The sequence below is a fragment of the Sturnira hondurensis genome, unplaced genomic scaffold (genome assembly GCF_014824575.4).
Source record: "Sturnira hondurensis isolate 20B ecotype Veracruz unplaced genomic scaffold, ASM1482457v3 Scaffold0008905, whole genome shotgun sequence".
In the NCBI taxonomy this organism is placed as follows: domain Eukaryota; kingdom Metazoa; phylum Chordata; class Mammalia; order Chiroptera; family Phyllostomidae; genus Sturnira; species Sturnira hondurensis.
The window spans coordinates 96291-122568 of record NW_028081536.1 but is presented as its reverse complement, the minus strand read 5'-3'; the positions used below and the strand labels follow the sequence as shown (position 1 = coordinate 122568).

At 36.3% G+C, this 26278-nt stretch overlaps 1 protein-coding gene across 7 annotated transcripts in view; it reads left to right on the top strand.

The window, feature by feature from the left end:
- AP1S2 (adaptor related protein complex 1 subunit sigma 2) overlaps positions 1-23828 on the top strand; it is a 28657-nt gene extending 4829 nt beyond the window's left edge. Inside the window, exons 3-6 of one of the 7 annotated variants that reach the window (XR_005067947.1) lie at positions 5019-5127; positions 5740-5877; positions 10468-10562; positions 22596-23828. Coding sequence is in view for 6 of the 7 variants with exons in the window: in XM_037056308.1 (XP_036912203.1) it covers positions 5019-5127; positions 5740-5877; positions 17715-17764; positions 18456-18495 (337 nt within the window). In the remaining variant the exon portion in view is untranslated. Of the gene's footprint in view, positions 1-5018; positions 5128-5739; positions 5878-10467; positions 10563-16938; positions 17181-17211; positions 17582-17714; positions 17765-18455; positions 19883-21762; positions 21772-22595 lie in introns of those variants that run through there. The other 6 variants (XM_037056309.1, XM_037056308.1, XM_037056310.1 and 3 more) reach the window with 6 other exon arrangements.
- Positions 23829-26278: the final 2450 nt, after the last annotated feature.

Below are 26278 nucleotides of genomic sequence, written 5' to 3'. Positions count from 1 at the left end.
GAACATCTTCAATAGAATAGTAGAATCAGAACTCATAAAGAAATATGGTGAAGAGGTGGAGACAATCAAACAGAAAGTGTAGATTGTCTGGGGAGCTCTGCTCTGAAGGACAGAAGAGGTACTAACCACCCATAGACCCTAGGAGTGGGGGACAGGGTTTACAGAAAAGGTATGAGAAACTTAAGCTCATTAGATAGGGGAAGGAGTCCCCCGTGTGGAGAATGAAAATACCAGCAAGGGAATGAATCCCAGGAATGGAGATTCCTGCAGCGGAAGGCAATGGCCCGTTAAATGGAAGAATGGAAAGCACAAGTTGGTGTTCCTACATGCAGCTTTCAGCCCCCCATGTTGGGCCGCTGCTTTTTCTTTTAAAGGTTATAAAGGTTAATGTAACCTGACTCTGATACTTGCATCGAGCTCCTATAAATAAAAGGTGCGCTTAAAAAAAACAGCTTTATTGAGATAAAATGCACCTACAAAAGTTAGAATTTATTCATTCTTTCCATGCATCCCCTCATTTCATATTGAAAATCTCACCTATTGTATTAAGGATATATTTATTTGTTGATAGGAACAGGTGACTCTCCCTATCCAGCTGGAAGACAAGACCTTTTAAGTAAAAGGATTACCGCTTAGCTCCGGAGAAATCTGAACTAGAACTATGATTGTCCCAGATCAGCAAGTGATCTGCCCCGGCCTTCCACTCGTCCTCTCCCGCTTTTCTCCCTCCAGAGCATTTTGCATGACAATTCCCTCTCGCCTGAGGGAGTGGTGGGAAGGGGCGGGGATAAAATTAGTTTAGCTGAAAAAATACACCGAGTCTGAGGACTTGGAGTTCTCTTCCATTTGTACTACTAGCTAGCTTTATGATTGGGAACAAGTCATTTGGCCTTTGTTTCCTCGTCTCTAATAGAAATGCTCTTGAGATTCTTTGAAGACAGAATACTGCATGCTTTTTATTCCTGTTGCGCAGCATGTTAAGGAAGAGGCATTGGATTAAAGTCTTAAAATTAAAAAAAAATTCATGCATCTCCAGATTACTAACTTGAGAATTTGTCAGAGAGTACACTGTACTGATTTTCTTTACTAACAAAAGAATTTTTAATGACTCCTTGGGTACTGAGAACAGTTTAGCTACATTCACCCACCGTCAGCTGATATTTAGCTGACTGTGGAGAAGTCATGTGTTTTGAATATAAGAATAGGAACTTTCAGATGTTCTCTCTGAGTGCCAGTAATTAGAGTAAGCCTTAATCCGCTCTGCTAAAAATAACCAAACATACCTTTCTTCTTACTAGTCTACTATTAATTTTACTTCAGAGTTAGACTTACAAATACACACTAAGAGAACAAAATGAACTCGTTATTCAATTTTTAAAAGCCGTTTCTAAAAATAGGGGGTATACTTCACATTCTCCTGGTAATCTTTTACTAAATCAGTATAGCAGTTTTTATCTCTCCCAATTCAAACCTGTTAAAATATTGCTTTTAATATATTTTAATTTTTGCCAGGTGCAGGATTACTTTATTTAATACAGTTCCTGGCTGTAGTTTTTAATTGAAAATTTGGGCTCTGAAGTCAAATCACTTCCTGGGGAGGTTGTTCAATTAAGCCTGGGTCTCTTAAATGCAAGTGATAATGATATCTCTCTGGAAGGGTTGTTGTGAGAGTTAAAATGGTAAAAGACGAGGACTCAATGAATGTTACCTGTGCTTATTATGCTTCTATGCCTTCCCTAAGCTCTTTGGAAAGAGGTACCGTCTTATAAGCCTGATAAGTAGATGTTCACTTACAATGAAGAATGTATTTAATTTGACGCTCTTTTTCCATTCTGAGCGGGTGCAAACATTTAGATATGTGCCTTAAAATAGATGTATATATATCCAGATCTATATCTATATCTATAGATCTGGATATATATATATAGAGAGAGAGAGATTACTGGTTGGTGTTTAGACACATCAGTCCTGGTGATATTTAAATTATTTCCGAATGAGTTGTATAATTGAGGTCCTTAGACTAATGTTTAAGGGCTATTTGTAAGTTAAAGAGGCAGTATGGCGGATAAGGAACAAGGATGGTGCAAGTATTCGATTATTTACCAGTAACATTGAAAACATCTTTAAATCATTGAGTCCAATTTGATGCAATGGATATATGAAGCAAACAAGACAAAAGGAAGGAAAAAATAACAAATGTGTATTCTCAAGACTTTCAACACCTTTTAAACTATAGAATATTCCAAAGATCATGTCTGTAAGTGGCTAAATGATGTCTTTGTGGAAGACATAGTCATATAGAGAGCTAGAGCTGTTTACTTTATCTTTATTTGGAAATTATGACCAAAAAAAAAACGAAGTTTGAAAGGCTCATATCCTTTTAACAGAAGGTAAGCTGTTCTTGTTTTGCACAAACTAAGCAGATCATTCCTTCTGAAGTTGATGCCGTGTAGTACATTGTATAAAACAATGGCTGCTATTTTATTCACCACTGAATAAAATGAAAGCTTCTGTTAATTATGGATTTGATCAGATTGCATTCGTTTTGTTTTAAATTCCTATCTACTGTTAATATACTGGTAGCTGTAGGGTATTACTAGATGAAATTTAGTTTATTTAAAATATTTATTGTTGTCCAAGTACAGTTGTCTGCACTTACCCCCACCACTCCCCTGAAATTTAGTTTTAAAAGTCCTTTTGGCCAAATGCTTACACTGTAATGATTTAAATATTGCACTTTTACTATTTCTGCATTCTGGGTTGGGGGGTGCAAAGAATTTGTACATTTTAAAGCTTAGAATATAAACTGATTGAAGTGAAAAAACAAAAACAAAAAAATCTTAAAAGGAATTTTATCTAAAACTATTAGTGGATTCTTTCTAATGGAATCATTTAGCACTCTCTTCATGTTAGCTATGTCTGGTTTTTAATCTACCATTTTAAATATCAGTACCTTTAGTCTTTACTTTTCTAAATTCAGGGCATCTTAATATGTCATTTGTATCAATTTTCCCAAATTCAAAACTTTTTGGTGAGCATGGCTTTGGGAGCATGGGGAGTTGTAATATTCCATTGCCTTTGAAGCAGATAAACAAAAACAAGTTAGTGCTGGGAGAAAGAGGAAGCTCTTTGCTAAAGCTGGAGGTGGTCCCCTGTTGTGTTCTTTATGATAAATGAATGCATTCAGCTGCCTCCTCTCTAGGACTGCAGGAGACTCACCATTTTCAATAATTTAGTAAACCATAAAAGTCAGGTAGCATGGACATGGCAAAAAGTCACATTGTGTCTGACAAGGGATGTTGGTGTGGTAGATGGGAGGACCTGGAGTTAAGGTCTGAAGGTCAGATTGCTTGTCCCAGGACAACCAGTTGGCAGGCCCTGTAGTCTTGGGCCTCTTTTTTTGTCTTCTGTAATCAAGGATGATGGTGCATGCTGTTGGAAAGCTCAAATCAGACGAAATGTTTTTGATAATGTCGAAATTAGTAGATTGTTATGTAAATGGTCGTTATTTTCATACTGAAGAACAGGAACTCATTGAATCGAGATTGCGTGCATTTAAATATTTTACGTTAATGCTGTGAGCAGCAATTGCCCATTGTGTTTTCTAAAAATCACTTAAATGCTCAGTGAAAATTATAATCTCAACTGACGATTCCCAGTCAGGGCACATGCCTGGGTTGCAGGTCGGTTCCCTGCAGGCCAACTCCCAGCAGGGGACACACAAAAGGCAACCATACATTGATGTTTCTCTCCCTCTCTCCTTCCCCTCTAAAGATAAATAAATAAATAAAATATTAAAAAAAAATTATAATCTCAACTGAAATTTGTTTAGACTGCCTGAGGTTTTAATTTTTTTCCCAAAAGCCTTAAATAAACTTAAACCATTTAAAAATACTTTTTTAATCCTCCTAAAAGGACCTGGTCACCATTTGCTATGATTTGAAGAGTTGCATATTAATAAATTTTGGCTTTCTTTGGTTAAGTATCACTGTGTGCTAAAATCCTAATTTGGAGGAGGATATGAGTCTTCCCACCTTATTCCTTCTTCAAGGGTGAGAACCTAAACTTGGAAATTTGGGGGAGAGGCCTTCGATTCCTCTGTTCTCTTTCTCCACCTTCTGTGATAACTTGGAACTGTTGTTTTTTTCTTGGGGTCTTTTCCACAATCCCAGAAGCCTCCATTTTAAAAATAATAGTTTTATGCTGTTAGAAAAGATACTGATTCCCTGTGAGGGTGGGAGTTTGTGACCTGGAGAGGGTAGGAGAGGGGTTTCAGGGGCTCAGTAATCTGCTTCTTGATCTGGGTGCTGGTACACAGGTAGGTTCCCTTTGAAAATGCATTAAGCTGCCCTGGCTGGTGTGGCTCAGTGGATTGAGTGCTGGCCTGCTAGCTGAGGGGTCGCCAATTGGATTCCCAATAGGGGCACATGCCTGGGTTGCAGGGCAGGTCCCTGGGGGGGGGGCACACAAAAGGCAACCACACATTGATGTTTCCTTTCTTTCTCCCTCCCTTCCCCTCTCTCTAAAAATGAATACAAACTACACATTTATGACTTGTGTTCTTTGTGTGTATATTACACTTCAGTAAAACATTCTAGAACATTGACTTCACGTTGACAATACTTTCGATAACTCCTTCAGTTGGAGAGTTTATTTTCTTTGTTTACTTGTAGTTTGAATTAGTCATACAGTGCATTTTATTTCATTAAGTAAACGTCAGAACAACTGGAGTCATTTATGTTTTGGAATCCATGTAGAAAGGAGCCAGAAAGGAAGAATAGTTACTCTTTCTAGAGGTGTGATCGAATGATTTTTTTCTTTTTTGCTTGCCTATATACTTTTCTAAATTTCTTTTATCCATTTATTTCTTTTGTTGCCTAGGATAAAATTATCTGTACTGTTGAAAAAAAGGAAATCAATTGTATACACATGGTGTCTTTCACAAGAGGATATGAAAATATATTTAAGGAACCATGATTATAGGATAAAATGTTTTTCACGTTTGTTTTTTGTTTCAGATATGCTAGTCTGTATTTTTGCTGTGCTATTGAGGATCAGGACAATGAACTAATTACCCTGGAAATAATTCATCGTTATGTGGAATTACTTGACAAGTATTTTGGCAGTGTGAGTAATATTTTGTTTTAGGGAATTGAGTGTCACAGTTTTTTTTTTACATTTTTTCTATAACAAGTTTATTATGTGATTGTCTTGGATTCTGACTATTTGAAATTAACTGTGGGAGGGGGAAAGAATGACTGTTTTTTGTCAGTGTGCTTAGTCAATCAGTTAACTGCCAAAATTGCTTGACCCCACAGTCCTACCTCTTTAATTATGGTGGTGAGAGTGAGGTTCAAAATTGTGGAATAGAAAGGAGTCCAACTGCAAAGAGTAATATTCTAGAAGTGCTTAATGAAGAATTTAGATTTTGTTGGCAGTTATAATCTCACTACCCAGGAAAGAGGTATTTTCAAAGATCAGTTTTTATGAGTAGAAAAGGTGCCCGTGTTGGGAGCTTGTGCAGTTGGGTCTTTGCGTGGAGACATTATGTTTTAAGTACTTGAGATTTGAAAATAAAGCCGACTAAATCAATGATGCTTGGCAAGATTGCCCTTTTTAGAAAGACTGTAGATGGATTCACTCTGGTCAGATTTATTTCACTACCCGATAGTTGAGAGGTACCTTTTGCTTATTATTATTATTATTATTATTATTATTATTATTGTGTTTGTTTTTCAGGTGTGTGAACTTGATATCATCTTTAATTTTGAGAAGGCTTATTTTATTTTGGATGAGTTTCTTTTGGGAGGGGAAGTTCAGGAGACATCCAAGAAAAATGTCCTTAAAGCAATTGAGCAGGCTGATCTACTGCAGGAGGTAAGCTTGGAGTTCTCCAGACACTAGCATGTTTTGCTCTTCTTAGGAAGTGTCAGTCATCTTCCCTCATTCTTACAGTTGCAGAAATTACTCTGAAGCATGCTTGGCATGGGGTGTTCGTGTTCCGTTTATTGATTTGAATATGTGTCAATCTCGTCAATTCCGTTATCTACGGATGGATCATTTGCTTTGAAGATGGTCTGTCTTATTGATGGTCCATTTTGGACCCCAAAACACTACAGTCTAAACCTCTAGACGACAGGCTACTTTAAAAAGGGCAAAGATTCATGAAAAGTTAACAATAATTTGAGAACTCTCCATCCATTGTTCTGAATTACATAAGCTAACCCCTTTTCTCATTAATGTAGATAATCAGGAGTTGATGGAGATTATGGCATTTTCATTTCCAGTTTTATTTTCCCCTCATGTCCATTAAGTGCAAATGTAACCAAGCAACTAACAGTGTTATAATTGTACTTTTGGTAGAACCCTCTAATTTTGCATTAGAAAAACTAACTAAAAAGTATTTTTCCTTTCCCTTGATCTTAGGTAACCATGTTCTGTCAAATGACTGATTACATTCTTATCTTCTCTTGATATCACCAGAGTCATTAATAAACCCCCTTCCCTTTCTAATTTCTGCAGTTCTTCTGGGTTAATTGTCTATTTGATACTTCCGTACCTTTGATTTCTAACATTTAAAACTTCATAGGTAAGGCTACCTTTTTCTAAAAACTTAATGATATCTTACTTCAGGTACCAAGTTGGATTATGCTTTAGTGATAATTGTTTTAATCAAAGTTTATAGCATAAGAAGAAGGGACTAGTCAATATAAAAATATAGTATGTTTTCATTAAGGTAAGTGCTTTTTAATTTTATTAGAGGAAGCTTTCCCTCCCTTTTGGTGGTCATCAGCCGTTCTCTGTGTGTATGGATGTTTTATTTTGTTTATTCATTTGTTTTATTTAAATCCAATTTTTAAGCACTTCTGTTGGGAAGAAGAGTAAATCTCTTCTCCATTATAACAACCATTGGCCTCTGTAGGGAGGGAGGTGCTCTCTCTAATCCCTCTGCACTATTCACTGATGGGGTCAGTTGTGGGGATTGCTCAAAGTTGGGATGACGTCATCTGGGCCATACATCTATAAAATATGAGACAGTGTGTTGTACATGTAGTGATCTTGAGTTACCAAGACAATGGTTAAGTACCTGCGCAAGTGAAGCATTTTGTTGGCTGCCCTGATGCCACAGCAGTGAATTGAGCTTAGTCCCTTAGCCGCATGTGTAGTTTGCTGTGGCGGTTTATTAATTGATTGCAAACATGTCATTGGGGAGAATTGTTTTACACATCACATATGCTGACTACAAGCTCATAGTCCACTCTTGTAATGTTGATTTTAAATCAGCAGCTCCTTGTTTTGCTGTTTACTAATCAGACTTTTCTAAAAATTAGGTCGAAACCAGAATCAGGAATTGGGAATTTTCCATATTTGTCCGTTCCTTTGATCACTTTTGTATTGCATTACTGTGGAACTATAGTCTGTTCTATCAGGTCCTGGTATTTCCTCCAAGTTCATTTCCTAATTAATTGTATTTGCCTTAAAACATTTCTAAAAGTATTGAAGCTCAACTTTTAATTTTAATGTTTTTTTCTGGAGAGTTATATTTAGGGTACTGATATCTCCTTGTGTCTGGATTGCTTTGAAACCTTGACTGGGAGCCCTGACCAGTGTGGCTCAATTGGTTGGGCGTCGTCCCACAAAGCCAAAGATTGCTGGTTCAATTCCCAGTCAGGGCACATACCTGTGTTGCAGGTTTGGTTCCCAGTTGCTCTCACATCCATCTGTCTCTCTATCCTTCTAGGAAAAAGGATAGAGAGAAAAGGATAGGAAAAAACTACTAGGAAATTGCTAGACTTTGCAGTATGACAAACATGCTAAGTTTATAGCATGTGTTGTGAGTATTTAATGTACTAGGGGATAAAAAAGTTATTACAGGTTCATATTTATTTGTGAGACACTGTGTGTGTGTACCCCTCCTATTAAAGTATTGTAATAGTTAAGTAATGTCTCCCTTTTGAAGTAGTATTTTTATATCTTTAACTGGGAAAGTAGGAATGGAGAGAGAATCATAGGATGTCTATGATTCTGATCTCATCTCGTGCTAGTTTAAAAAAATTGACCATTAATAACAGTACCTTGTTTTTAGAAGAGAGCTTTTGTCCTATTTCTCATCAGTGACTACCTTTATATTGTTTTGTATGTAAACCAAAGTGATAGTACATTAAGACATTTTCTACTCAGTGGTCTGAGTGAACCATTTTTCTTAATTTAACCATTCAGTTCTTGGAAGGCAGAAGGCGGCTGGTCCGTTATGAATTTCGAGTGAGTTATAATACACTGCAGGTTAAGGCCTTTACGAAGCCAAGCTGGTCTGTATGTGGCAGTAAGGCTTTGGTAGGTTAACAGGCTAACCTGTTATTCAGGTTATTCACCAACACACTGTCACATGAAATCCAGGGGAGACAGAGCACTTTGTTTCCTAAAATGCATTTATTTATTAGTTGGTACATGAATCATGATTACATCTCTGGAAGAATATTTGAATATTTTGTTCATATAACGGTGGGACAAGATGAGAAAAAGCATCCCACAAACTACTAAGAAAAAGTTTGTGTGTGGACACCATGACAATAAAAGAGAACTATTATTGAGCCCCTACGTAGGAGGCAGCCTTGCTAATCCTGATGCCCAGGATGCCCCCAGAAAGCATCACGAGAGCCTTTGTACCAAATCGAGCAGAGGCTTGGGGAGGGCCTAGGTAGCAGTTGCAAAACCAGGGTTCCAAACCCAAGTCTATGCGACTCCAGAGCTGTGTGAAATCTTAAACCCTACTTTGTTGTTCCCCCAGCCCCCCTACTTGTGTATTGTCTTGATATGTATATTTTAAACATTCTGTTTTAGATACCAGCCTCTGTGTTTCTCAGTAATATAGTAAAAAGAAACTGACATTCTCCTGGAAGTTTCTTTGTATTGAACAGAATAGATTTCCTAAGGCTGATAGCCATCTTTTACTTTTTGGACTGGAACTTTTCATTTTCCAAATTATCAGTAGTTGGAATTTTTTAATTGTATATATAGATATAAATCATATATTTCAAATTATTTCTTGTTGGATCTTTTAAAACACCAAGATCTATAGTAGCTTTTTGGGCCTTATACTTTGGGATAAGTATTCACTTGGTCTGTGTCATCAAATGATTTCGCTGGCAAAATTGTAAATATAGTTGTAAAGACACTTATTTAAATGCAGCCTTAAATTTGTAAAAGTTTTAATTAATTAATGTTTACCTAGTTTTTCATGTACAGCTTACCCTGAACAACACGGGTTTCAACTATGCAGGTCCACTTAAATGCACATTTTTTATTTCAATAAATATCGTTACTGTTTTCAACCCTCCAATGGGGGAGTCCGTGGCTGCAGAGGGCTGACTGTGTGCAGTGAACTACATCATTTTATATAAGGGCTTGACCATCCGCAGATTTGGGTATCCACAAGGGATATTGGAATGAATTCCCCAAGGATACTGAGGGACAACTTAAGTTTTAGGGGAGTCAAAAGTTACATGTAGATTTTTGGGTGCATGGTGTTGCTGGCCCCAACACCACCACACATACACTGAGTTGTTCAAGGGTCAGCTGTCTTGTGATTTTTCTTTCCAGTGTCAGGTTTTATTGCTTGAATCACTTACTTCTAAACATCAAAGGTGGCTTCTAATTTATAATGAAAATATTTGATGGTTTAAAGATACATGCAAATCACAGAATGATTTTGATTTTAGGCCTTTTAAAATTTGTAAAGTATACATTTCTATCCTTAAGAATGTTTATTTTCTTCAGATCAATTTCTTTAAAGTTTACCTTTTACCCAGTTTGTGTAAATGTCACATAGTTTGTGTAGGTAATCCTTGTTTTCTGTAGGTAATCCTTCATTTTATCAGCAAACAGGGCAGACTGTAGCGGCTAAAGTAGATTTTCTATTAGCATATAATAGTAATGAGACCTTAACATAACTGTATACTCAATAATCGTTAAAGTATCAGACAAAGTGATTATGTAATAAAGATATCTTTTATTTTACTTAATTACTTGGTAAACAAGGGTTTTAGTTTTGACATTTGTAGAGCGAACTCTGTTTATTCCTTTTGGTATTCGTTTATATGAATACATAATTTGATTTGGGGGTAAAGCCCAGAAAAAAATCTGTCCATTATCCAATTTTTAATATTTGTTTTAATTGAAAACATTTTATTAACATGCCACTGATACTTAACTTGATTCTTAAAGAATTAAAGTGCAACATGCTGAGATTACTAAACTGACATTCTTTCCTGTGGTTGGAACATTTCCCCCCACACACACACCACATGAATACCTATTTTCAGCTAATCTTTTTTGAGGGGGGAGTGTGCAAGAGGGAGTGATGCAGTTGGATTTATTTTATGCACATATACAACAAAGGAGTATAGAGCGCATTTTCTTTGTAAAGTAAGGCACTTAACAGTTTTTCTTTGCTCCTTAATTTTATAGAGCCAGAATGAAGAATGGGGAGGTTTGTCTGAGGATGTCTTATGATAAAGAGCAGTTTAAGACTTTAGTCTCTTTGAGCCCCAACTTATTTATTGGTAACTACTGCATTTACCATTTTTGTGGCATGGATGCAATGGGGTGTTATGCAAAGACTGTTGCACGTGAGATGATAGCAAGTCCTCGCTTGATTCCATGAAGGTCAAGTAGTAAACTACTGGGCTTTGGGCTTTAACCCTCAGCTGTGGATGCATGATGGTGTGGACCAGTGCTTTTTGAGATGCGGCAGCCTTTCTTTTTTATACTAATAGCATCGTTTTGAAGTGTGGGGGTTTCCTTTTGAGGTTTGTTTGCTATTGCTGTTGTTTCTCACTAAAGCAATCTGAGAAATGAAAATAAGTGAGGTACCAAGAGCAAGCATTACATTCATGAATTTGTTTCTACTTCAATATGATGCACTTTAGGAACAGATTTACCAGAGTTGCAATTGTTAATCTGCCTTGTCTAGAAAGTGCTGCTGAAACTGATTTCTTCTAGTTCTGGGGCTACATGATATATCTTAATACTATGCAGTATCTTTGTAGAAATAGTAATCTGTTAGACTGCAAGGTAAAGGGAACAGTCTTAGTAGACAGACTGATTTCTTGAAAAATAAATCTTTTGTAATTTAAAATTATTTTAATAGGTGTTTCTTGATATTTAATAATTCATTCTTTGAATAAGTTTCAGTATTTCTTTGTTTTTTTAATTAACATCTTGCTAATTAAGAATATTTGGCCATGCTAGTCAAACTCAAGAATCTTACATTGTTTTAAAACAGATGCTGCCCTGGCTGGTGTGTCTCAGTGGATTGAGTGCCAACCTGCAAACCAAAGGGTCGCTGGTTCAATTCCCCGTCTGGGCACATGCCTAGATTGCAGGTTGGGACCCCTGTAGTGGACACATGAGAGGCAACCACACATTGATGTTTCTCTCCCTCTCTTCTCCCTCTCTATAAATAGATAAAGTTAAAAAAGCAGATGCAATACATAAAATACCATTTAACAGGAAAAAGTATTGTGATACAAATCCTCTTAGACAAACTCCTATAATTCCTTTGCAGTGACCACTGCTTATGTTAAAACCTTTAAGCCTAAACCCTTTACTTTTAAATTAGGTTGAAAGTTAACCAGGCCATAGTCTTTTATGCCAGCATATTTAATTTTTTTTTAGGTAAACTTGATCAGAGTCTGCTAAACTAAATTCTGGATAAGCGAGAATTGGTTACATTAATGCTTGAAATGGAAAATACAGAAGGGAGAACAAATCTTGCCTGTCCCTTTACATTTTTTAAAAATAATTTTTTAATTTAATTCTTGTTCAAGTACAGCTTTCTGTCTTATATTCCCTTTACATTTAATAAGAAACAATTTGGCCAGTGTCCCTGGTCACTAGTTTTCAGGTTGTAATCATTTTGCTGTATGTTTATGTTTTTTTTTTTGTTTTTTTGTTTTTGCTTTAGTTTTTCATTTTCTTTTTCTTTTTCTATCATTTCTTTTATTAATGTTCAAATACAGTTGTCTTCATTTTCCCACCACCACTTTCCCCCACCTCCCACCCTCAATTCTACCCCTTTTGGCTTTGTCCATGGGTCCTTTATACATCTTCCTTGATGACCCTTCCCCTATTTTCCTCCATTATCCTCCCTCCCCCTCCCCTGTGGTTACTGTCGGGTTGTTCTTTATTTCCTTGTCTCTTTATTTGTCTGCTTTTCAGAATTTTGAGGATCCCCCTCCCTGGTGTTTTATTTTTAACTCATTTTGAGCCAACTCTTGCTACTCTGGGCTATTTGTAATAAGGAAAAGTTGGAATAACCTGAAATATTCAGTAACTGTAAATCTGATTTTCAAAAGCATTTGACAAGAACCCACAGTAACAAGTACATTTTATATCACAATAGTTACATACAGATTCACCAAAAAAAACCCTTTTGTTAAGTAATATATTCTTATTTTGCAGTCTCACATTTTCTATTCTATTCTTCCTTTTTTCCGTGCTGATCCTGATTTACTAAATTGCTTGCATGAGCCCTAGGATTGGGGTCTGCAAAAGAGCATACTGTTAGCTGTGGTGATGATGTTTTTCTTTACAAAGTACTTTCCGGACGATTTTAGGCTTTGGGTTCTTTCTTTTTGCTCTGACACATTCTTTTAAATTTTTTTCGATTGTTTCTTCTGTTGCCTTTTAAAACAATAAAAATTCCCATTATAGGAAAATTAACAAATACAGGCAAGCACAGTAGGACATAATCTTACCCACCAACCAGAGACTATTAGATTTACTTAACTCATTAGTTCTCATCTGGGGTGGCGGGGGCAATTGTACCTCCTCAGGGCACACTTGGCAGTATCTGGACACATTTTTGATTGTCACATCTGGCGAGGGGGGGGGGTTGCTACTGGCATCTAGTGGGTTAAGACCAAAAATGCTGCTGAGCATCCAACAGTGACCAGAACAGCCTTCCCATACCCGGGAATTATCTAGCCTGGAGTGTCAACAGTGCTGAAGTTGAGAAATCCTGGTTTAATTTAATACCACGCAACATATAAAGATTCCATTTATAGATCGCATTTACATTAAAGACTGCTACATCTTTTCAGTATAATACAGGGTGGGGCAAAAGTAGGTTTATGGTTGTTTGTATGGAAAATAATACATTAATTCATAAATACTAGTACAGTAAACTATTGCGTGCTCAGCACAGTAAACCTACTTTTTACCCCACCCTGTGTATAGTCCAGTGTATAAATGAATCAGAGTAGGAGAGGAAAAACAAGGGAAAAAAACCCCTAAATATTAGTAAAGGAGGAGAAATACCCTTAGGAACACGTAAATTCCTGGAAAAATTACATCTGATTCACTGAAATTACTTTTACTCAATAACCAGTGCCTGGGGAGATAATCCATGGTTGACTTCAGCATGTGACCCACAACAAAGCTTGTGGGATGTCACTATATAATTTAATTTCCTCAGCAACCACCAAATCTGTTAACATCTATTAGGGTAATTGAGTTTTTACCAGGAAACAGAATTGAATATACCCTCCAGGCAGTTAGAACACTTAAATTTTCTGCCTATTTCCTTATCCACCTTAGGGATTTGATCATTTCTTAAAGGAGGAATAGTTTAAATGGTCGGAATCTGCATGTACAGATTTATTGTGTAAAGACATGTTGGGGTGTTGTTTGGGGGGGGCGGGGAGTGCCCAGTTAGCCTTAAAAGAAATTACTCAGTAAAGATATTTAGAGTTGGAATATTTGAAATTCAGTGAGTCCAAGAAGTCTTTTGTTTGGAAAATCCTGATTAAATTTAGGACATTTCACGTTATGATCCAAATGGAAGATCAAAGCAAATATCTGCATGTAAAAGAAATGAGATCAGTTTCTATGTAACGATACAGAAAAAAATACTTAAGGTACATCAAGTGAGAAAAAAATTAGGAGCCATCCAAGACCAGCGTGGCTCAGTGGGTTGGGCATCATCCTGCAAACCAAAAGGTGGCCCCTTTGAGTCAGGGCACAGGCCTGTGTTGCGGGCCAGGTCTCTGGTTAGGGGCATGCAAGAGGCAACCAGTCGTTTTTCTCCCTCTCTTCCTACCTTTCCCTCTGTCTAAAAATAAATAAAGTATTTATTAAAAAAAGATTTAGGAGCCAGACATTAACTTAATGGCATTAACTCTGAAAACGTTTGAGGACACCCCATCTTTCTAGAAGTGAAAAATAAGCATGTATTATAAGTACATTTAAAAGTATAAAATTTTCTAATGTGTAATTTTTTAATGACAGTGCTGTGTGAATGGAAGCGTATACATTGTGTTACTCCATCAGGTAAAACTTAGAGTAGCTTTTGCTAAAAAGAAAGTTGCAGCATGTACAGTGAAGCAAGCATTTGTCTGTTCTTTACCATTTCTACCACCTGGAACAATTACTGTTCTTGCCACTCATTACTAATTTAATGTAAAAAAATCTAGTGCCTCACAATTGGTTATGAAATAGCACTGACACTGTGAGCTTTGTCATCTAAAAGATACTTAAAAAGTGCTTTTAATTCTCTTTTTTATTCATTGCTAAGAATAGATCTCAGTGACTTTGCATACTTTCTGGATCTTTGGCCTCTTGGCCTTCAGCACAGGAATAGGGTTTCAGAGTTAGTAAGGACTTTACTACATCATTCAGTGAGGGGTAATCAAAAGGACCCCTGTATTTCTAGAACACGAAGGACAAAGGACACTACTTTATATGGCAAGGAATAAATGAAGCCCCTTTGCAAGAAAAAGTGGAGTCGAGCTGTAACTTCAAATTACACTTCTTTATTTTTTATTAAATGTGAATTATTTTCTCTGACTACATTGTATACTAGAAAAAGAAAATCAGAGACTAGGTTTCCAATTTTAGATTCACCACCACTAGTTGACCTAGGCACTTCTCATATCAACAGGACTTAAGCTGTCAGGTAATGGCTGGCGTTACCAGTTTTCCTTGTAGTTTCCCCAGATCACTTTGTGTCATGTAACCCTTGTATGGTGAGTGCCTGGGAATTTTTAAGGTAATGAGTTTGTCTTTTTTAAGGAACGTGGGTGATTTTTGAGAACAGGTGTAACTCAATTCCTCAAAATGTTTGTTATCCTACACTTCACACTACATCTGGTCCTTTTTTTGTAGGGGGTGAGAAAAAGATTATTCTTAGTATGGAGGAAAGTTGAGCATAATATGCATACTAAGGAGAAGGAGCTAATGCAGAGAGTGATGAACAACAGTAATAGAATAAAGGGAAAAGTACCTATATTGAAGATGAATGGGAATGGAATCAAACATTGGTCTTGGGCAAGATGAGTTTTTCCTCCTTTCTTGAGGAAATAATGTTGGGAAAGCCGTAGATTTTTTTTTTTTTCTCATGAGCTGGGCAAATGAAATTGAGAGTGTTGTCATTTTCTTGGCTGTGAGAAGCTGCATGAGCTGGTGGAGAGCTGCTAGGAACTGAGGAGGAAAGAAAGGTAGCAAACTTGAGGAAAATGTCGAGGGTTTGGAACACACTTAACAGAGCGAATCAGTGATGAGCAAAAGGATTGACCAGGATTGAAGGCCCATTTCAGATTGCAAAGAATAAATGTCTAATCTTTATTCAAAAAAGAGCTCTGCAAGAGTCTGTACTAAGGGAAACTTGTGATTTGTATTTTTGTAATATAACTTGGAATAAAAATGGTTTTCTATTTTCATTCTGGCCTATATTCCCATGTAATCTACAGCAGTGATGTTTTAGTGTATCTAAAAACTCAGTTTACTGGGTGGTAGAAGATAGCAGGTCGAGTTCTGCACAGGGCCTCTTGTATGTTATGAGACAGTTTACTTTCACCTTGCTCAATTCTAAATACAGTTATTCCATGATTCTTAAGAGGTACTGGTGGTACAGGGCCCAGAATACTAGAGTTATGTTTAATACTTAGGTAATTATCTGCATATCTATCATTTAGTTAAAAATTGATCTTAGCCCTGGCCAATATGGCTCAGTTGGTTGGAGTATCATCCCATAAACCAGAAGGTTGAGGGTTCCCGGTCAGGGCAGATTCCTGGGTTGCAGGTTCTGTCCGTAGTCGGGGCACATGCAAGAGGCAACTGATCGATGGTTTCTCTCCCCCTCTTTCCCTTCTCCTCTCTAAAATCAATAAACATGGTGAAATAACCTTAAATATTAAGTGGTCATTAAAGCATTTGTTTATAGCATAACATTTTCAGGCTTATCAGTCTAAACTGGAAGGTTATTTAAAATATGTTACAGCACCCTGGCTGGTGTGGCCCAGTGGGTTGAGCAAACAGCCTGCAAACCAAAAGGTCATTGGTTTGGTTCCCAGTCAGGGCACATCCCTGGGTTGCAGGCCGGGTACCCAGTCCATGTTTCTCTCACATGAATGTTTCTTTCCCTCCTTCCCTTCCTTCCCATCTCTCTAAAAATAAATAAATAAAATCTTTAAAAAATAAAATATAGCAACTTGAAAGTAGTAAAAGAATTAATTTATTTTCTAGGCTTTTTTCCCCTCAAAGGATGCTTTCCCAATACAGTGTTTTCTCTCTATGAAGACTATTCTTCCTAATTGATGAATGCTAATTTCTTGTTCAAGTACAATCTGGATCACGGGCTGTAAAAAAAATAGTTTGGTTTGTCATCAACCATTTCCTAAGAGCAGTGGAAGGTCTACCACCCTTGAGAAATGTTCCTATAGAATTATTTATTCTCCTTGGTAGTTAAGTCTCCTCTGGGGAGGAATGGCTGTGTACTATTTGGGAAACTTCTTTTAGTGGGCATATGCTCTCTGTGGTATAAAATTATGAGCGAAAACAAAAGGGTTAAAAGCTATGATATATACATGCTCAAAGATTTGGTATTACATAGGTGAAAGATTATTTGACAGACTTAAACTTTTCTTATTCTCTCTCCAGAAAATAGAATGAACATGTATCACAACAAGAGTTGCATGAGGTGTCAGAAAGCATACTAGAGTACGTGCTGGGATACTGACATGCGTCAAAATGTAGTAGGATATGTAATTCAGTTTGTAATGGAAAGTTTGTCAAGTTTATTATTTATAGTTTAGCATTACTTGAAAAGTCTAATTACATTAAATCCCAGGGGATAGTCCCAGTTATTTCATTTAACTGATATTAGCGAAGTTTGCTCTTGTAATGACCCATGATTTATTTTGTTTTACACAGAAAATGCTTAAAGAGGTTCATTGACAAAAAGGGTTAGTAAATACTGTGACTCACTGATGCCACTGATACAGATGTAGAATTTCCCCGTGGAAAATGAGCTTCTAGAAGAAATGAAGCATTTGGGGGTTTCATTTTAACGTGCTGCTTCATTCCATTATAATCTATTCTGGGTGGGGGGAAAAAGGAAATTACCTCTTTAAACTGTTTAGGAATTACCGGAGGAGTGTAATTTAAATGGCTTTTCTCTTCAGATACTTTTGTTTTTAATGGTTATTTTATAAGAATCTGTTACTTATTTTACTGGGACAGTTTATATGACTTTGTAGTTTATCATTTTTAAAAGCACCAAGCTGAATAAATACTAAAATGAGGATATTTTTAAAGCTCTCAAATAAGCAGTTTAAAACTTCTTTAAAAGTTTTTGAGTTCACAAGCCTTTTGGTGTGGGGGTATTATCCCACGGGTCCTCTTCTCAGGAAATCTGCACATAATTTTGCCTCTAGTTTCAGGAGGTTCTTGGAGTCCCTAGAAATTCATCTCCGGACACTCTAAGGTCAGTTTAAAACCTCCCCTCAGGTTATCTCATTGATGTAAGAAACATCTTTTTAGATACTTTTGTAGGTGTAGACCTTTAACAGATCTGTTTGGACAGTTCTTTAAAGGATTGTTGAATAAGAAATATATTCCTAGACTCAAAGGCAGTCTTTGGATGTATGCATGTGTGTGTGTTTAAGCTAAGGGTGCCGCTAAAAACATCTGTTGCTACTTAAAATATCAGATGGGTGATTACTTTTTCACTTTTTCTTGGGAAAGATTTTCCTTTAAGATCCTGTAGAAGAGTTTATGGTTGTCTTAGGATGTAATGATTTTCATGGAGGGATTAAATTCTTTGATTTGCTGTAACAAAATCCCGATGAACTTGAATAAGCTGGTGGGAGGGAGTATTCTGCTTGAATTTTCAGTTAACTCAGCATTGACCAGATGACTTACACTGAAAATATTGTAGGATTCTCTAGGATGTAGGTCATTTTGATTTTATATATAAATATAGTAAAGTTAATAAAAGATTAACCTGAACTCTCCTGGGCATTGTTTAGAAGTTAAAATATTCAGACATAACCAAACAACAAAAACAAAAATTTGTTTCATTTAAGTTTTCTTTAATGTGCACTAGACTAGGCCTCCTAGAAATCTGATTGTTAGTTTGTATACTGTGTGTAAGAACATATGCATTTCTTTTGTAGCCACGTCATGAATATTTTAATGTCCCAGTGTACTAAATGACTACGCGACGTGTACGCAGAGTCTCACAGAGGAAATAGAAAGCTGATATACTTATGAAAGAAAATATCCTCAGCTTGGTGACCATCTTATAATAATAGAATGTTTCAGAATCAACACCTTTACAATTGTAATTGTTTCCTGTTCTTATTCCTCTTTTCTGTTTTATTTTCATTCTATATGTGATCTCGATACAGCTTACTCGTACTTGCAGCTGGCTTAATTTTCTTCTGAAAAAATGTGACCTATGAATGTTTTCGTAATATTTCATCTTAAACACACCCATGTCATTTGTGAACCATTTGTGATTAATCTTGTAAGAGGCAAACCTAGCAGTTATTACAATGTTTGCCAAAGAAAATACAGCTGAAATGCTAGGTTTAAATAACCAGTGCCATAATATATAGTGTGGTTTGGGCTTCAAATGTTGGGGGGAAAAACTATAGTGTGACTATATTATAGTCTATGTGAACTAATGTGTTTTAATGTATCACATTACAAATGTGTTCAGAAATACTAGTAAAATCTGTACAATTACATCACTTAAGGTAAAAGACGCACAGTTTTTAAGAGATTTGTAGTGCCACATTTATTGAATCACATGTGTGCTGTATAACAATACCAAACAATCCCTTTAAGAACTATCAGAAAGATATGTCAGAAAAATCTTACCTGCAATATGTAATAGTAAGTAACTTTTCAAAATATTAATACTGAGTTGATATAGTCAGATTCAAATATTCAAATAAGTTTAAATACTTATATCTTACCACAGTTATGGTTTTATCATAGAGTCTTCATTTAAAATACTTAATGATTTGTTAACTATGGTTTTATGTTTCTGAATATTAAAACCTTTCATATTGATCATTATTGTGTATACTTTTAGTAAAACATGCAACATACTTTATTATAAAAGGAAAGTACCAAATAATTCATTGTTTATACCTAGAGTGTTTAAAGCCTGAGTTCAGTAAGCTGTCATTAAACAGTAAATTCAGAAGATGCTTACACAGGCTTACCACTGAAAGAAGACCTATGAAAATGTATATGAGGCAGGCATGCAAAGCAGTGCTCACTATTCACCATAGCACCTAGACGGGCTATCAAATGAGGAATTTAGCATTATACATTGAAAGCGTTGGAAAACATTGGTCTTTCATTTCCATTTTCCCCTCCATCCCTCTCCCTGCCCTGCAATATATTATTTACCTGGTTTTAATGCTGCATAAATATGCATTGTCTCATGCCTGTTTGTTCTGGATGCTGTGTGTTGAGCTGTTGTAACAAGATGTTGCTTGTTTTGTTTTCTGTATACAGCTGCTTGCTTTGAATTAGTAGATTCTGAAATAGCTTTCCTTGCATGTCTAAAATAAAAATATTGCATGTACTTTGTCTCATGTGAATGACTTTTTCTTCTCCATCGCTTTTGATAATGTGTTTCACATTTTAGTTTTTCCAGATAATGTTTTTAGTCGTGGTAAAAAAAACAACACATAATAGAATTTAGTAGCTTCACCCTTTTTAAGTGCACAGTTCAGTAGTGTTAAGCATATTCGCATTGTTGTGATAAATCTCCAGAAATTTTTCATCTTGCAAAACCGAAATACTGTACCCATTAAATGACTCTCCATTTCCCTCTTCCCCCAGCCCTTGGTAACCACCATTCTACTTCTATGTATTTATGAATTTGACTTTTGGGTAATGGTTTTCCTAGGCAGTTTTGAGCTGCAGTTTCGGTGCGAACCTGTGAAAATTACACTTTATATTATAAACACAATTTGAAAGAACTACTGTACTATCTGTACAGATCTCAAAGGAATAAAATGTGTAAATAGCTCTAGGCCTTTTAAAAAAGACAGTATTTTAAATAATGCATATTTGAAAAGCAACATGGTTCTCAAGAAATGCAATATAAGATTGATTGGCATAGGCAGGGAGCACATAAAGGAAATCAGCTCCAGGGAGTAGGATTGGGGACATTTTTACACGGGTAAGCCTAAGACTGTTGAATATATAGAATTTGATGTAGGCAACCTTTTAATTAATACTCTGAAGTATGATATTTTAAAAAGTTTAACATATAAGACAGAAAGCTGTACTTGAACAAGAATTAAATTAAAAAATTATTTAAAAAATAAATAAAAGTATTTAACATTAGATGAAGAGGATTTAAAATTGTTTTACTATGTATGCGATTCAGTGTATTTTATATTTAAGGCTAGACATTAAAAATGAAAGACTGGCTTACATCACTCCTGGGAGTATTAACATCATTTCCATTAGACTTTATTTAAAAATTATATCATGAAAACTGAGACATGCAAATAGAATAGTATGAGGAATACTCATGTATATACATCACTCAACTTCAATAACCATCAGCTCAGTACTCTGATTTGATTAGTATACTAATTTCATCAGCCACCACCATCACATTTTGCCTCAGTATTTTAGAGCAAGCCCTAGATATTTCATCTTTAAAGTATGTGTCCCTAAAAGATAAGTACCACACCCCATGAAATTAACAGTAATTCTGGTTCAATTTTTCATAACTGAAAAAGCCTGCCTCCTTAGTGCAGCAGTTACTGCATCCCTCATAATCTGAAAAATATATTTTTAGAACAGGTTCATCAGAACTGGATTCCAAACAAGGCTCATGTTGTATGTAGCTGATGTCTCGTAAGCTTCTCTTCATTTTTCACAACTCCTTTGCGTTCTCCCCCTTGCCTTTTTGTTAACCGAGTCACCTATGCTGTAAAATTCCCTCCACTCTGTATTTGGCTCATTGTAATCTTGTGGCGATGTTGAGCTTGTTTTCTTATTGTCCATATTTATTTAGACCTGTACTCTGGCTAGGTTGAGGTTCAAGTTTGGGGGGGCAAGAATACTTCATAAAAAATAGCCTGTGTCACCAAGGCTGATTTTTACCCATTAGTATACAAGCATACTAAAAGGTCATTATATGAACTTTGTAGAGAGTTGGTTTACAGTACTTCCACTAACTGCTCAGTAACTTCATTTACATTGCAACTGTGTAATGCCATCAGCCAACAGATTTTGAGCCATTTTGTGAGTCGGGTACTAAACCTTATCCCTTAATCTCTATGCATGAAGGTAAGTGCTATGATCCTTGTTTTCCCAATGAGGAAACAGACCACAGTGTTTACGTGTAACTTAGATTATTCCATATAGTGCTTTACATACAATTTAATATGGACTTACGGTTTCATGTATTTTTTCCCTTGTTTTGTGCTTTACCACAATCAGGATGCAAAAGTAAGTTAATTTATTATTGCCTACTAAAAGTTAACATTGTTTTCCTTCATTAAAATATACCATGCCTTTTAATTACAAAATTGTTTCTAATAATAACTGAAATTTGAACTACTCGGTCCCTTTTTATTTTGTGAAGTGCAAAATCAGCCACTTTGGGAAAATTTGAAAAAAATTTTTTCTTGATATATACCTGCTTTGTCTTCCTTTGATGTTTAAAGTTAGTATTGGTTGTTACATGGGACAGAAATATCCTTTATCCCAGAGCATTCTTTATGTACATTGCCTCCACTGAAGCCATTGGTTGCCCTGGGAAGGTCTGGGGAGGTAAGTTTCTGAGGCCTTGCTGCTGGGACAGTTAAGTCAAAAACAGAGTAAAAACTCGGAGGAAGATGTTTCTCTAAATACATGTGACCCCCCCACCCCCGCAAAAGCACAGAAACCAAAATTATGTGAAGAATCAGGAGAACCCGGAGTTTCTCCTGTTTTTGTTTATGGAGGGGGGGGGCGGGATTTGAATTTTAACACTAAGAGAACCTTTCCTGGAGACAGGCAGTGATTCGGTAAATCGCCTGTGGGTTTGGCTGCTTTTTGTGTTAGAGCAACAGTGTCCAGCACATTGATCAGTAGTCAACAGATATTTAATGCATGCTGAAAATATCCTGTGGTTCCTACACAAAACCGGAAATGACCTCTGGCTCGCAGTAGTAGAATCCGCCCATACCACTGACCGCTCGCTGTTTGAAACTTGCACGTCCTTTCTGTGTCAGTTTCACCCTCTCAAGCCACCCAGGTCTGCTTACCAGTCTCACATTTTCCCTCCACAGGAAGCCGAAACCCCACGTAGTGTTCTTGAAGAGATTGGACTGACATAAGTCTCCTCCTTGTTGATGACTTCTTGTGGCATTTCACACACTGTAGATGGTCACTGCCTTCATGTCCATGTTAGCTAATGGTGTAAGATGACGTCTTGTCAGTATTAACTGTTATGCTAAGCTGCTTCATTCAGGCCTACACAGTTTTTTTTTAAAGGGAACTTTGGTTAACCATAACTTAGGAGACTTAAAAAACATGAATGTGAGTGATACAGAAAAAGAAAGGTACCTGGTATCTTAAGTTTTACAGGTCTGTTTCCCTTAATCTGATTATATCTATGAAAATGACAATCAGGCAATATACGTGTATTAAATACTGTCTTTGGCAAAGGAAACTTATGAAACCAAAGACCAGTACACTTCAGTTTATATGAGAATAAAGGGAATTGGCATCACATAACAAATGAATTCAAATCTAACTCTTAAGATTGAAACTTGAAAAACCAAATTATACCAAAGACCCCTACTGGAAACTACATACCTGGAAACAAAGGGAAAACACATCACTAAATTGGAATTATATCTACACTAAAAATTATTTCTTTGGCATTCCAAACATGGGATGAACACAGATCGACTATTTCATAATAGCATGTTATTTTTAAGGCTAAGTAATATTTGACTTCTGAGGTAAATTTTTGGTGGCCACAATCATTTAGCCCTTTCATCGGATTGTTTTTGATGTCCCCGAATAAAATGGAAATGTCGATTTACCAGGAATTCTTCATGACGGTCTTACAGAAAATGCGTTCCTCACTTCACAAAGCATTGCCTAAGTCGTTTAAAGCACTAACGTTCCTTCCGGGGTGCTTGTTGCAGCCAAATTTACTTCGCTCACCCTTATTGCTTCCCTCCACTTAGAAGTACTGCAAGCTTCAGGGGCAGCTTCCTGCCGTTCCATAGCATTCTCTAGTTATGGGAAATCTTATAGAAATAAAAACTACCACCTTTCATATAAAAGTGAGAGCTGAGGTAAAATGGTATTAGTGGGCCCTATATTTTTAAAAGCTGTATCAATGTCACTTTTATACATATCCCATATGTAAACGTCCTCACAGTTTACACTTTCATTTGTATCTGCTGGGCTGGATTAAGCTTTGTTGTGATTGTGACCAATATTCAGGCTATGTGTGCACTGTCTTATCCCATTGCCAGTTAGTTGTAATAAATGTCCAATGTACACCACTATAGTGTGTTTTTATCTCTTTCCAAAAGCTTGTCAAACTGTGGAGAGCTGCTAACAGGAGAATTTTAACTTTTTTTCCCCTCAGTAAAATGTTGGAAATTCACTTCCATTTGAATGTGGTGGTTGTTAAAAGCACACATACTTCAAGTCTATGAAAAAGTAATGTGGATTCCATGCGACTGAGAGCTTATCTACACATTTATTTTCAATCAATAAAGGCTGCTTTTAAAACCTGAGGCAATTGACTTTTCTACTCTTTCCGAATGAACAACTGGACTGCAGGTAACCAAAGGTATTGCAAATCAAGTGGATCCCCCATGACCTGGAGGTGGCAGCACACTACGGAATGGGCTCATTTTGCCATCTAGTGTCTCATCAGGAAATCCCAGCTTAGTTAAGGGACCTCCTATTGACTACAGATCAGACATATTACAAAACTGAAATGATACTTTTTAAAGATCTTATTTATTTATCTTTAGAGGGGAAGGGAAGGAGAGAGGAAGAGAATATCAATGTATGGTTGCCTCTCTGAGTCCTCTGCTGGGAACTGGCCTGCAGCCCAGGAATGTGCCCTGACTGGGAATCGAACCGCAATCCTCTGGTTCACAGGCCCTCGCTCAATCCACTGAGCTACACCAGCCAGGGCTTCTGAAATGATATTTAAGACGAGGAAACAACTACCATCAAAATAAGTTGCTAGTCTGCTGGAAGAAAAGTTGCAGCTTTAAAGGGCCTCCAACACACTGTTACTGGAAACAAGCCTATGGCCTGCAGGCAATGTAGAGTTGGAAGGTTTGAATCATAAGTAGTTATCAGGTTATAAGTTTAAAAAACATTAATACATTTAAGTTTGAGATGGACATTTGTCAGGATAATGAACCAGTCAGTGGCTTAAAAATTGCTGCTTCTCTCCCCTCCATAGCACACTGCCCATTAACACTTGGCAAAGTCACCAACATCTCATAATAACCTTGAGCACAAGCTGGTGATTGTCCTCCATGACATTGTCCCCTCCACGATCTACTGGACTATTCAACTTTGAGTAACTCGGTTGTCCTTAGGAAAGTATTGAAAAATATTGAATTTAGTGATAATTATTTAGCATTAGTGAATCCTGTAAATAATTACAGAGCATTCTCAGTCATTTTAGGGCATTTAACACTGGAACAAATCAATTTTTAAAATGTATTCTGGACCACATACTTCCTTTTATAAACTACTGATTAAAGGGCTCATTTTCAACAGATACCACTCAGAAGTCCCAGCCTTGAAATTTCTATTTATTTCTGTTACCTTCACTATTTTGTGTGTTCTTAAGTCTCTATTTCCAAATCTCCAAGTTGCTAAATTCCATATACTCTGAAAGTCAAGATCCCTAAGGAGGTTAGGTGGAAAAAAAGGGAATTAAAGAGGTTAATAAGGGAATTAAAAATTTATGAGGAAGCATGACAGCATTTTTTATGCTCTGAAATCTAAGAACAATATTTTATCAAGCATTTTAAATAGAATGTTCTCTAATCACTTTACCAGAATTGCTGTAGCATTAGGCATATTCAGTGGCAATGACCTGTATATAAAGAACTCTGCATTACACTATAAAAAAGGTGACCCTAATGAGAAACCTCTAGCTGAGGAAGGACTATAAATATGGGGTAGGAGAGGGGGAAAATTGACTACCCTTTACTCCTTTAAAACTGAAAGACTAAATTTTACAGTAAAAAAAGGTATTCAGCTATTATACATAAAAATTCCAATAGATTACTAATAAAGGACAAACAACCAAATTTCATGGCCACTAAATATAGAAAAACTGAGCAAATGGATGCAAACAGTTAAACACATAAAACTTCCCAAATTAGCAAAGAGAAAAGTGATGTGGGGTGTAGGAATAGCAACATTTATTATTGACAGTGGTTTTGTAGTTTTTCTCAAGAGCAATTTGGAAATACTTCAGTATTTATATGTCTTGATGTAATTTATCCTCAGGAAATATAATCAGAGGTGTATGAAAGTAAGGAAATCCACCACAGGATTGTTTGTTTTACAACACGATTCTTTAATAGGTTAAAATAAGTTAAAATTCAACAAGAGGGATATAGTTGAATAAATTGATAGATCCACACTATTCAGTGAGTAAAAATAACATTAAGAATAGGGTTTGAAGAAATATGATGATATTTTGTGTGAAAAAAAAAGCATATTCAACTGCAGACATTTCTGTAAAAAAGTTATACACCCATAGGAAAAGAAAAAAGACTAAAGTAATGCTCCAGTGTTAAGTGATTTTTTTTTTGTTTTTTGGGTTTTTTTTTTTTTTTTTTACTGAGAGAGTGGAAGGGAGGGAGAAGGAGGGGGGAAAATATTGATGTGAAAGAGAAACATCGATCAGTTGTCTCTAGCATGTCCCCAGCTAGAACTGGGCTCACAACCCAGGTATGTGCCCCAATCG